Consider the following 12579-nt stretch of genomic DNA (forward strand, 5'->3'; position numbering starts at 1 on the left):
CAGCTGCAGGAACTGCCCAGCCCTGTAAAGGTTCCATAGCCCCTCACACATGGCCACAGGCTCTGCCACATGGCAAAGGCCCCACAGAGCCCCTGCCTGGAGGGTGTACCCTTCCTGCACCCCAAAGGGAGAGACAGGCAGTGGGGTGGGGAGGGAAACAATGGGGTCCCAAGGACACTGCAGTGGGGAGAGCTGCCTGGCAAGAACTGCTGGGGTGGGTGCCCCATGGCAAGGGCACTGGTAGACCTGCTACGTGGATGGGGCAGCTCCCACCACTCCCAAGGGTTCAAATCTTTCACAGCTGCCAGGGCTGAACGTGGCTGGGAGGGGATGCGGCTCCCACAGTGGCACGTCCCCATGCCCCGCTCAGCCCTGCTGCAAAGCCACAGCTCTGCCACCCATGGCAGCCACCACAGCCCAGGGGAACCCCCCTCCCGGCAGCCGAGCGGATTTTCATGCTGTCTCCAGGAACCGATATCAGTGTGGACCCAGTCTAACATCTTGCAGGTTTTTTGTTGTTTTTTTTTTTTTTTTCTTTTTTTCCCTTTTTTTTTTTTTTTTTTTCCTACTGGCTACTGGAATGCGCTCGTTTGGCTTAGGGGTCCTCGATGTCGAGAAACTCTTGCTTGGGGGGGGCCATGCCGCGGTACCAGGCGCACGAGCCGTCGCTCCTCTTGATGCAGGCGTAGTGCTTCGCCTGCCGCCCGTCCACGTTGTTCTTCTCCATCGCCCAGTCCGTCCAGAGACACTCGTCCGAGGAGGAGACGAAGCAGGGGATGGAGAGGCAGCGCGAGATCTGCATATAAGAGACCATCGTTGAGCACCCCAAGGTGGGCACTGCAGTGGAAGTGGGGCAGGAGGAAGCAGCACAGGGCAGGTCTGCCTCCTCCTGCCTTTGTGGCTCTGCTTCACCCATCCCTTTGGCTCTGGAGTAGGGGTGCCAGGCTGCCCCTCCCTGCAGTATATGGTAGGGAATTGCAACCCTGATGTGGGGGGAGTGATGGGGCCACAGCTCCCAGGGCTCAGCCGCCCTTCCCATATCCCTGGCTGCGTGCTGTGCGCCCTGCACAGCATCAACCTTGAAGGACAAGAGCATCTCACTGTGGAGCCCATGCCTGCCTTGGAGCTGCAGACCCCATCAGCATGGGCAGCCCCATCCACTCACCTTGCACTCGCAGCCCATCTGGTACCGCTGATTTAGGCTCTTCTTCTGGGTTGGACTCAGTGAGTCCCAGGTAGAGACCAAGTCACAGAGTGTAATATGCATCTTCCCATTGCCCTCTGACTTGCCTGGGAAGAGGGAAGAGAGACCATTCAGAGTCCACTCCAGTGCCCCAGGACCTGACAGTGACTCGAGGTGCCTGGGGATCAGTCCAGCTCCATGATCCATGCACTATCCTTAGGGAGCAGAGGCTTGTCCCCTGCTGCCCCCACCACAGCCCAGGGCTGCCAGAAGACAGAGCCAGAGGAGCAAGCACACAATGCCAGGCGTTTTGGGAGACAGGTGAGGCAGCAGGGCCAGCACTGCCAGTGTCACCTGCCAAGAGCCCTCCCTTACAGCCACGCACCTGCAATGAGATACTCCTTCTTCCCGCCGGTGTCCAGCAGCCGGCCACACACGGCGGTGGATGGAGCCGTGTAGATGAACTCTATGTCCTGGTCAGGGCCTTTAAACATCTGGGGAGAAGGAGCAGGAGTGAGCAGCTGGCACGGAGGCTGCCCCATCCCTGCCAGCCTCCTGCCCTGCTGTGCCCCATTACCTTGATCTGCTTGATTTCATACTGGATTCGTTTGATGGGGTTCCCGTATATGTCGTTCCCTGAATCCACCTCTTTCGCAGAGACAGCCTTTGCTCGGATCACTGCAATGAGAGGAGGGAAATCACCAGGGGTGCTCAGGAACCAGAGGGGTGGGATGGTCCCACTCAGCCCCCTCACAGGGGCTGGCTGCCTGCAAGGAACCTCACTGTCTTCCCCACAGGCACCCAGCTGCCAGCAGAGCTGGTGTCATACACTGTACCCAAAAGGACAGGGCTCTGGCACGTGCAGCATGGTGACAAGCAGTGTGACAGCACCACTCTCGTGGTAGATAAGGAAAGGTCACCCCAGGATCACCTGGTGCCATCACTGCCAGCTGTGTAGGACCAGTTGCCCTTGGCCAGTGCTGGATTTGTGGGTGCAGGCTGACCCTGTTGAGGCTGATGCCTGTCACCCAGATGGCTCTGGCACAGCTAAAACCTGCCAGCAGCATCCTGAGAGCACTGAAGTATTTGTCCCACTGTCACTAATTAATCCAGTGTCTGGCAAGAGTCCCAGCCAAATGCCTGTGTGGCCTGGCCAGGCTGGAGGAGAAAAGGGCAGAGGGAGCTATTTGGAGGGTCACCTTTGGGTGCAGAGGGAGGTGGTTAGGATCCATCCTGTCCGCTTGTCACAGACAGCACAGGTACCATTGCTGCCCACCAAGTGCCAGCACAGGCAGCTTGTGCCAGAATCCTCAGTCCCACCAGGCCCCTGCCTGGCCCTCTGCACCTCCACGCTGGGGGAGCAATCCCAAGACCAGGCTGCTTTTGCACCTCCCAGCTGGAGCATGGGGTCCTATCCCACAATGGAGGGGGTCCCAGCTGCCATGGGGTGATGCTCTGGCTACTGACTCCTTGCCAGAGCTCAGCTACTGCCATGCACATACCACATCCGCTCGGAGCAGGGGGCTGTGGGATGTCACTTCCTGCCCTTGCTGCCTGCAAAAATAACCCAGGGACGCTGAGGGCTGATGCAGTGAGAAAACATGGCCAGGTGAGGGGAGGCTTTGAGCACCCAGCCAGAAGCCCTGAGCAGCCTGACCAAAGGCGAAGGCCCTCTGGGCTCTGTACAGCCCCAGGGTGGTCCCAGTGCTCAGTGCCAAGGCACAAGGACAGGTGCCCTAGGGATGTTGAGGCTGTGGCACCCTGGAGCTCAGGGACAGTGACATGAGGCCAGCTCTGCTGTGGGAGGGTCCCTGTGGCCATGCTGCCAGCACAGCCTAGGGACACACAAACTGGCATGTGAGCACTCAGCACGTGGCAGTGACCCAGCAGGCACCCAGGGCAGGCAGGCAGCAGGCAGCCAGCTCACCCTTACTCATCAGCTCGGGACATGATGGCTGGTTTGGTGCTGTGCTGTCCAGGGCCTAGGTCTGTGCACCAAGACCTGCAACATGCAAACTTCCAGCCAGCCCCATGGACACCAACAGCACAGTGGCAGACCCAAAGCTGCAGCTCCTGCTCAGCACCCTCACAGTCGAGGGGCTCGCAGAGCTCCTTGCTCTGCTGCTACGGGTGCTGTCATCCCCTGGGAAGGCTAGATCCCTGTCCTTCAGGGGCACCCCAGTGCTCTGCCAACCCCTTCCTCTTTGGGCATGTTGTGGGGGTAGGGAACAGGGAGCTGCACTTTGGCTGGGGCAGCAGGAGTGCAAGCGCCAGCTAAGCTGGGGATCCAGCTCAAGTGCCCCATCAAAAGGTGCTGGGGTAGGAGCAGCCAGGGACATAAGGTGTCACCCACCAGCCTGGCACAGATGAATTTGACTGGCACAGCAAGGAGAGGGAATCTGACCGCACTCTATAAATACCATGGGGCGTGGGGGCATGCAGATGGGCTATTTAAGCTGAAGGTCAGTGTGGCACAGCCCTATGTGAGTAACTGGGAAGTGTCAACTGAGTTTACTCTGGGGAAGAAATGGTGGCCACCAGCATAAGCAGGGCCCTGGGAAAAGACTCCCCAAAACGTCTGCTCCTGGTCAATGCAGTCATAAACTCAGTGCAGGGTAGGTGGATGCAATGCCCACCTGTACCAGGGCTGCACCAAGGGCTTTCCAAGCCATGCCCCCCTGCCTTGGAGCACACTGGCAGCACAGGCAGCATCTCAGCCACATAGGAATTCCCAGCCTGCTCACTGGGCAAGTCTCTGGGTGCAGCCCCAGTTCCTGACCCATGCTGGAGGACTCTGTTTGGCACAAACAGCCTCGACCTCTGCCTGCCACCAGCGCCTGTGCCCGTTCCTCTGACAGCAACATGCCTGGGTCACTGCTGGCATAGGACACCCCTTGCTCCCCAGCCCAGTGGCTGCTGCATCCTCCCACGTGCCAGGCCCTTCGCTTTGGCGTAACTTGGGTGCAGCCGGGCTGGAGAGCCATGCGCCGACTCCAGCCCTGTGGCTGCAGGCGTGGGGGAATGGTTACTGGTTCAGTGGGCTCCAGCCTTTTCCATTCACGTGCTGATGAATCACTTGACAAAAATGCAGCCCAATTCTAGGCGGATTTGTTCTGAACAGTGCGGCTTTGTGGAGGGGACGGCTGTGCTGCGCTTTCCCCGCCAAGACCCCAGCGGTGCAGCCAAGCTGCTCCGCACCAGCCAGCAACCGGAGCGCCGAGGAGGGCGAGCCCCGGAGGAGAGCCCAGCTGAGCCCCCCGGGATGGAGGGGCAGGGACAAGGGATGGGAGAACACCTTGCACGCTCAGAGACTGGCAGTCGGACCCCCCCCCCCCCCCACAAATGCCAATGCCCAAGGGTGGCTGTGTCACCCACCACTCCTGCCATTGGCCTGGACGGCCACAAAACACACCATGAAGCTGAGCTGAGCTCCCCCAGCTCCCAGGGTGCACAGCACCAGCAGGATGACAGAAACTTGATTACCAAATCTGATTGGGGCAATGCTGGAAAGGATCCTTCCCCAGGCAGGACAAGCCATGGCAAGAGGATGAGCTGTGGGGCAACTGCTGGGAGCCCCACTGGTGACAACCACTGGGCTGCAAGCTGTGGCTACCCTACAGTGAGGACCCTGGAGCCCTCTGGAGCAGAGTCCTGTGAGGCAGTGAGTCTCTTCGCTGCCCTCTGCACTAGGGTTGGTGCACCAGGCTCCCAGCTGGGCTGTTGAATTCTCCCCCATGCCAAAGCTGCCAGCTGGCTGCTTCCTGCCCCAGCACTGGGAGAAACACCAGCGCTGGTCTGTAACTCCACACCAAAGCTGCTGCATGAGCAGGGCTGTGCTGGCAGCCCTATAAACTCTGCCCACTGAGGGGGCTGCCCCCCCAAACCTGCTGTCTAAGGGGGCCTCAGGGCTGAGGCCAGTTCCAAGTATTTCCAATAACCTGCCCCATACCTTGCTGTAGCTGCCTTGGCATGGACTATGACTGCCAGCTGCCTCCTAACACCACTCCTCGCTGCCCATGGTGGGACATAGGAATGGGCACAAGGGCAGGCAGGGAGAGGAGCATCTCCTCACCAGCTACAGATGAGTGAGGGTCCATGGGGAGCTGGTAGGAAATGGTGACTTCCCATCCTAAGCACCTGGAGATGCCCAGAGCATCCTGCCGCAGAGCAGTCCCCCTGACACAGCAGGCAGCAGTGCTATCAAGAAGGGCTCCATGCTGGGGCCCTGCCCTGCTCTGCCTAGCTGGGCAATGAGCATCAAACTGGGACAGACTGGGGCTGTGGTGCAGCTCCAGGAGCAAATATGGAGGCAGAGTCACACAGCGCTATAAACCCATCGTGATGTCCCTCTGGGCTTGCCAGCCAGTGGGATGCTCTCCTTCCTGGCCCTGCCATGCCTGAACTAGGGCAGCACCCTGTGTTTCTGCCTGCTGAGCAGGGTGTTCCAGTTGCCATGTGCAGCTACTGGGGAGATGCTGTGAGACCCTGCAGGGAGATGTGGCAGCTCCAAGTTCTCCTGCGGAAGAAGGAAAGGGAGATTGGAAGGGGCGAACTGCCCTGGTGAGACCTGACAAGAAGGGAAGCTGCAGACAGGGTGGATCCTGCAATCGCCCATCCCAGCTCAGGGGAGGTGCTGGAATGCACTCTTGCCTGCCTGTGTGCACCCCACGAGGCAGCACAAGGAGCCTCGGCCTGGGACTCCACTCCTGGCCAGCGATGTGCCAAATGGCTGCCCCTTCCTCCACCATCCCACCTAAGATGCCACAGCACAGCCCCACCAGCACCCACCTGCAGCTACCTAGGAAGTGCTGGTGCCCACAGATCACAGGGGCCACTGCCAAGTTGAATGGCCAGGGCACAAAGGTCTCTTCTCTGGGGCTGCTGGCTGAGCAAAGGGGATAGCTGCCAGTGCCAGCACTGCCCACTGCCCACCCAGCACTGCCAGCCTGGATGCCCAAACCCATGGAATGTGGAGGCTGGAGGGATGCAGAGCTGAGCACTGCAGCTCCACAGCGGAATGGGACTTGCCTCGCTCCGGGGGCTTGCCCAGCGTGTGGCAGTGCCCATGGCGACTCGGACCCTGCTGTGCTGCCGGCCTGCGCGGGTCCCCCGCTGCCGTGACCGTGTGCGTCATCCCCGCCGGCTGATGGGAGCGGCACGGAGCCCAATCAGCGGCGGCCCCAGCAGTCAGCCCACAGCCCCTCCGCTCGGGAAGGATTCCGACCGCCGGAGCTCGGCAGGGCGGCACCAGGCACCGGCAGCTCTGTGCCCCACCTGGTCTTGGCAGAGCCCACTGGGCAGCCATGCTCCCCCTGGCAGCCCTTAGCAGGGCTCTCTCCAAATCTTCTTCTCTGCCTAGTTCTTGCCAGCTGCCAGCAGCCCCTACTCTCCCTGCCCTGCCTCCATGCTGCCTGCACCCCATCCCAAGGAACCAAGCACTGGAACAACTGGGATTGGCACAATGCTGCCCAGGGATGCACCTGAGGTGCTCCCTGTCCCAGGTGGCACACCAAGCCCCCATTCTCCACTCCCCCATTTACCCCTCCTGGACCTGGTGCTGCAACACAAAGCCAAACTCACAGCCATGCCCAGAAGGGCTGAGCACCACCTCCCTCACCTCCCACATCTCCACACTGCTCCAGAGGGGACCAGGCACAAGCCAGGTCTTCTGCTGCAGCCCCTAGTCTGGCCGTGGCCCCACCTGGCAGCAGAGCAACCCTGGCAGAGCAACACAGAGCAGCCGCCAGCCTCTGCTGCCTGGGCACAACCATGGTGAGGAATGGCAGATGGGCAACCCTGAGCCCTTGGGCCCTGCAGAAAACTGCTGCCCAGGAAGCACAAGAACAGGCCAGCCAGGTCACTTGTTCCAAGTCACCAGCTTCAGTGACACAACCCCCAGCTCCTCTGGCATCTCACACCCGAGGCCAAGTTGCATCCACCTCCCCCTGTGCCATCTGGAAATGCAATCCTGGGCTCTGGCTGCTCCATCCCTGCTCCAGAGGAGAGCTGGCTGCAGGGGCATGAGTGAGGGCAGAGGGGCTGTGGGGAGGCACAGATGGATATGGCAGGCACTCCTCATGCTGTGGAGTGGGGATCTCAGTCCCAGGGCCAGGACCCTGCACTGTACTCACCCAGCTCCTCCTTACTGAGGGCTGAGCCTTAGACCTTATCAGTTGCCCCGGATGCACCAGGCACTGCAAGGCATCAGCCACCACCACATCTCCACCAAGGACCCAGTCTGGACATGGGCTGCTCCATCTGCAGCTGCTGAGGAAGGTCCTGGCAGCACTCAGCGCTCCCAGCTCTCCCTGGGCTCTTCATGCCTGTGGCAAGGAGCTCACCGAGGAGCTTCCCAGCTCCAGAGGGTATCTGGGGGAAGACAAGAAGCAGCAAAAGGGCCACGGACCATGAGCTGCAAGAGATGGATCCATGTTGCATGGGAAGAGAAGGCTGGGGACTATATCTGGGATGAACCTCATTCCCCCAAGCCCAGCACAGTCTCCACCTAAGCTCACACAAGGCAAGACTGGTGCAGATGAGTGGCACACAGTACTCAAGCTGAGAGCCAGAAGGTGCCAGCACTGCAGGGAGCACAGGCCAGGAGGAGGTTGCCTTGGCAGGATGAGCTCTGGGTGCCTGCAAGACAGGCACCTGCTGAGGGCAGCAGGACAGCCTGACCTGCAGACTGCTGCCCAGCCATGCTGTGCCCACCCAGGGGTTAGCTGAACCAGCCAGGGCTGCCGAGACAGAAGGTGACTCAGCAGCTGAGTCATGGCTGAGCCAGCACCCCAGGATGGGCACTGAGTCATGAGTAGTCCGGAAAGCTGATCCCATCAGGAGTGTGATGGGAAGCACAAATCCACTCCCAGAGCGAGCACAGGGCACCCTGCAGCCCAGTGACACTGGCTCAAGCAGCAGCTCCAAAAATTCAGTGCTCCATTTTGTCTAAGAACCTCCCTGTCCCCAACACAATCTGCAGCATGCTGTGCCAAGCAGCAAGGCTGGGTAGAGCTGGGCACATGGGGCAGCAGCCAGACATGGTAGGAGTTGGCCTCACGACAGAGAAACACTGGGAGCAGGGTCTGGAAGGGGTGAGGGCAGTCTGGAAATCCATCAGCAGCATCCTGGCTCACGAGTGAGCCACAGGGCAGGGCCATCCAGAGGTTGGGGCTGCCTAAGTGTTTGGGAATGTTACCTCTCCAGCTGAGCCTGGGAACAGCCCCGGGAAAGGGGAGCGCCGGGAACCGGGGCTGGCGTGTTTGTTTAATATGTTAAAATTTAATAAGGGCATTATTCATAGAAAGAGGAATCCAGATCCCGGCGCTGCCAAGCCCTCCCTTTCAGCAGCATCCAAGCCGAACAAAATGGGACGGGGGAGAGGAAATGCCTGGAAATAAGGAGCAGACGGGAGGTGACCGAGCCCGACGCGGCTGCTTTCCGACACCGGGGTGCCTCCGTGCTCAGGCCGGTACCGTGCGAAGGACGGCAGTGCTCGGAGGCCCCTGAGCCTTCCCTGAGGCCGGCAGCTCCCCCCGCTGCCACGTACCACCGCGGTCTAATCAAAGTTGGAAGAGGCCGGTCTCACCCATGTCACCGGGGCCGCGCAGCGGGAACCCGGCCCGGCCCCGTGGGCTCCGAGCATCGGCCGGAGCGATGCTGAGCACGGCACCGAGGGTCCCCCTGCCCCGAGACGGCGAGGAGAGACAGACACACCCCGGACGGACAAGACCGCGCCCGGCCGCGCATCTACTGCCGCCGACACACCCCCGAGACCGATCGGGACATCCGCACGGGTCTGCGGGCAGGTGTCGGGGCCCCGGGCGGGCTCTACCCGGCTCCCTGCCCGCCCGTCGAGCCCGCCCGCTCCGCGCCAACTTTCCGCCCCTTCCCCCGCCGGGAAGTTCTCGCGGGCCGGGCCGGGGCTGCTGCCGGGGCTGCGGGGCCCCGCGGTGGGGACAAAGCGCGGGGGCGACGGGCGGCGCTCACCTACGTCCGCGTTGCAGAAGGCCTGTTGCGGGTGGATGGGCGAGCAGCTGCAGGCGTCGGCCGGGCGGGCCCTGCCAAGCAGCAGCACGGCCAGCCAGGCCAGCAGGCTGGGCAGCGCGGCGGGCATCTTGCGGCGGGGGACTGCAGCCTTAGCGACCCGGCCCAAAAAGCTGCATCCACCGCCGGGCCCGGCCGAGCCGCCGGCGGAAAGTTTGGGGCCGGCAGCCGCGGCCCCTGCGAGCTGCTGCGGCCGTTCCTCCGCTGCCTTCTATGGAGGTGTTTTCTTCCTTCCCCGGCTGCCGCTCAACCTCGCTTTTTAACGTGCTCCGGGGATTTGCTGCTCCTCCTCTGCATGGCGCGGGGCCAGCCCGGCTGCTCCCGCCCCTCCGCAGGATGCGGCTCCGCGCCGTGATCGCCTCCCCCGGCCCGGCCCGGCCCGGCCCCCGCCGCGGGCACCGGCCGCCCCCGCCCCGGCCGCCCCCGCCCCGGGCCCAGCCCCGAGGAGCCTGACTGTCCGCTGGCCTCGCCATCCCCGGCCCCGGGTCCTGCCGCCCCTTTGCCCCATCGGGGCCGGGCAGCAGCGGGCAGGGGAAGGCGGCAAGGGCGGGCACAGGACCCGGCCCCAGCCCGCAACCCCGGCGTCTGGCCCTCGCCACGGGGAGCAGGGAAGGGCGGGAGGAGGGGAGGGCTGCGATTATGTTTGTGCCCAAGCATTTCCTCCCTGTCCAGCTCCTTCCCTCTGCACTCACCCGGGGGTTCTGCACTGCTGTGACATGCCCACAGACCCTTGGCTTCCTCCCCTTGGCCAGCAGCCGTCAGCCCTGGAGTGCGTCACCAAAAATCCCACCTTGGCGTTGTTTACAAGAGTGTCAGGGTGCTGCCAATCTCACCACATCACTACTCTGGTGCCCAGTTGGCTGTATGAGCACACTCCATCTCTCCAGCGGTGCCTTCATCCTGGAAAAGCAAGGCAAGGAGCCCAGTTTTGCCTCTGGGCAGGGAGAGAGTTGAGCACAGCTGAGCTGGGCACTGCGGGCACATGTTGGCAGGGACAGTCAACACCGTGGCCACAAAACCTGCTCCTGAGCCAGCCTTCTGCCACAGAGATGCCCTGCTGTGGCTACTCACATTTGAGGGAGGCATCAAGAACTGCTTGTCCTCTAGGATGAGAAGAAACAGCAGAAATGTGGGCAGCCAAACCTTGGCCAAGCCCTGCTTGAGCCTACAGGGAACCTGTGGGAGGTGACTGCATCAATGCGGGGATGTTGGATAAAATCTGGGGATGGGGCTTCAGGTTCCTGACTCCACTACAGAGCACAGGCTTTGCTGATGCATTGGGAGCAGTCACCAGGAATCCTACTGGCACTGGCTACCGCTGGGTGCTTGTGCTGCTCTGAGGGCACCACAGGTCCAGGGATGCTGTAGCCTAGTCCTGTATGTGACAGGCCAGGGGGCGATGGTCTTGCTGCTCACATCACACTGCTGTCCCGGGTCCTGGCAGCCTCCCAGGCCTCTGCTATTCTCCTGCACGAGGAGAAGGGTGATGGGGTCCAGTCAGATTGCGATGAAAAGGACCAGTGTAAGCAGGCTGGGCAGCCAGTGGAGTGGTCTTGGGCTGCAGGGGGACATGGTATGGGAAGCCCCACTACCCAGTGGGGTGCAGAGGTCCCTGTCAGCCTGAGCCCAGGGTCAAGAATGGGCCCCACAGTAGGGACAGCCACCAAGACAGCCCTGGCACCAAGACAGGTGCTGTGGAGCTGCCAGCCAGCACCAATCCAGGAGGGCAAGCAAGGCCAGGAGAGGCTGTGCCAAGTGAAGCACAAGTGAAGGCAGAGTGACTGATGTGGCCCATGGCCAGCTGGCACCTGGTGTGGGCTAGGGACACAGCCCGGGTGCCCTGGGCTGGGTGCTGCACGGTCCCCAGGGGCCACGTGCAGGGACCAAGGCCAGCTCTGCCCACAGCAGTGGGGACAGGTTGGTGCCCGGGGCAGAGCTGCCTGCAGAGGAGATGAGTGTGGCTGCTTGCAGCCAGCATGAGTCACTGTCTGGGCTAAACAAAAACACGTGTCCAGCCCTGTAGGCACTGCTCTCGCAGCTCAAGGGGATGCTGGACAGTGTAAACAGAGTTGGGGTGGGAGGGGGCAGCCTGGCTGGGCCCTTGTGCTGCCAGCTCCCAGCACTGTGAATCCTCCCACCCCACTGCAACCCAGCAGCTGCATTAACAGGCCTCTTCCATACCCTGAGCATGGCCAGCCCCCAAGGTGAAGTCACCCCACATTGGACCCATCCCTGGAGGTCCCTGGACTGCAGCTTGGCTCTGGGGAGTTGCCGAGAATCCTGGAACCACCATCAGCTCATTCCCCACCAGCCGCCCTGCACCTGCAGCTCTCCGCTGCCAAACCAGGATCACACCAAGGAGCCAAACACCAGCCCCAGCTCCTCACTGTGCTGCGGGGGAGGAGGCTGTTGTGCTACCCTGTGAACTGGGGCAGGGGCTCAGCTGAACCAGGAGAGTGTGGGCCAGGCCAGGAACTGCAGACCTTGTGGTTAGTGGGGTGGGAAGGAGGCCCTGGGGCCTGCAGATGCCCAATGTTTCGCACTTCTGGCTCCTGAGATGTGCTAGTTCCTCCTGGGGGGCCACAGGCTGCTGCCATGATTTCACAACACTGCTGGCAAGCTCAGAGAGGGCTCCCTGCCCAGGGCTGCTACAAATGCTTTCCAGCTGCTGCTGGCCCCAGGAACCTCTGCTGGTGCTTCTGGCTCTCCCTCTTGCACTGAGCACATCAGCCCTCGGTGCAGACATGGCCATGCCACCTGCCAGCTCCTGTCCAGGTCTTGGCTCTTCTATAGCTGTGTCTAGGGGCATCTCCTGGGCCTAAGCTGTTCACAGCCAGGGCTGGGAGAAGACACATGGCCAGCAAACTAGGTACCTGCCTGGGGTGTGGGCTAGGAATCACGTGGGGCCAGGCGCAGGGATGTGCCCACACTGTACATGTCCATGGCTGTTGGCCCCTTCAGTCACATGGGGCCACTCTCCCTTTCTGCAGCCCCAAGGACAGAGCCACTCTGCTGGGAGAGCAGCATCAGGAGTGGCCCCAGCTGCCAATGCCCCAGGCCCCAGTGCTACCACTTGTGTGGGAATGGCTGTGTTCCCCTCGGTGACAGGGGCAGAGGGACACTGACGCAGTTCCCTTCCAAGTGAGACTTTCCCCACAAAGCAATGCTCAGGGCCACCCATCACCTTGGGTGTCACCTCACTCAGCTTACAGGAAAAGGGAAGAAAAAGTGGCTTCTGGGGAAAAAGCCTGCTGAAATCCCCTGCAGCTAGAGACAGCGCTTGTCTGCCCTGGCTGTGACAGCCTGAGGTGATCTCAAGAGAGTCAAGAGAATGGGGCAGGATCTGGCCAATC

General features: G+C 61.7%; 1 protein-coding gene across 1 annotated transcript; it reads right to left on the reverse strand.

The window, feature by feature from the left end:
• Positions 1-574: 574 nt before the first annotated feature.
• Positions 575-9296, reverse strand: TIMP2 (TIMP metallopeptidase inhibitor 2). The gene is made up of 5 exons (XM_054393889.1): positions 9170-9296; positions 1761-1861; positions 1569-1677; positions 1166-1290; positions 575-796 (listed from the first exon to the last, which is right to left on the reverse strand). The coding sequence occupies exons 1-5, from the start codon at positions 9294-9296 to the stop codon at positions 596-598; spliced, it is 663 nt and encodes a 220-aa protein (XP_054249864.1). The 3' UTR covers positions 575-595.
• Positions 9297-12579: the final 3283 nt, after the last annotated feature.

Source organism: Indicator indicator, chromosome 29, assembly GCF_027791375.1.
Source record: "Indicator indicator isolate 239-I01 chromosome 29, UM_Iind_1.1, whole genome shotgun sequence".
NCBI lineage: Eukaryota > Metazoa > Chordata > Aves > Piciformes > Indicatoridae > Indicator > Indicator indicator.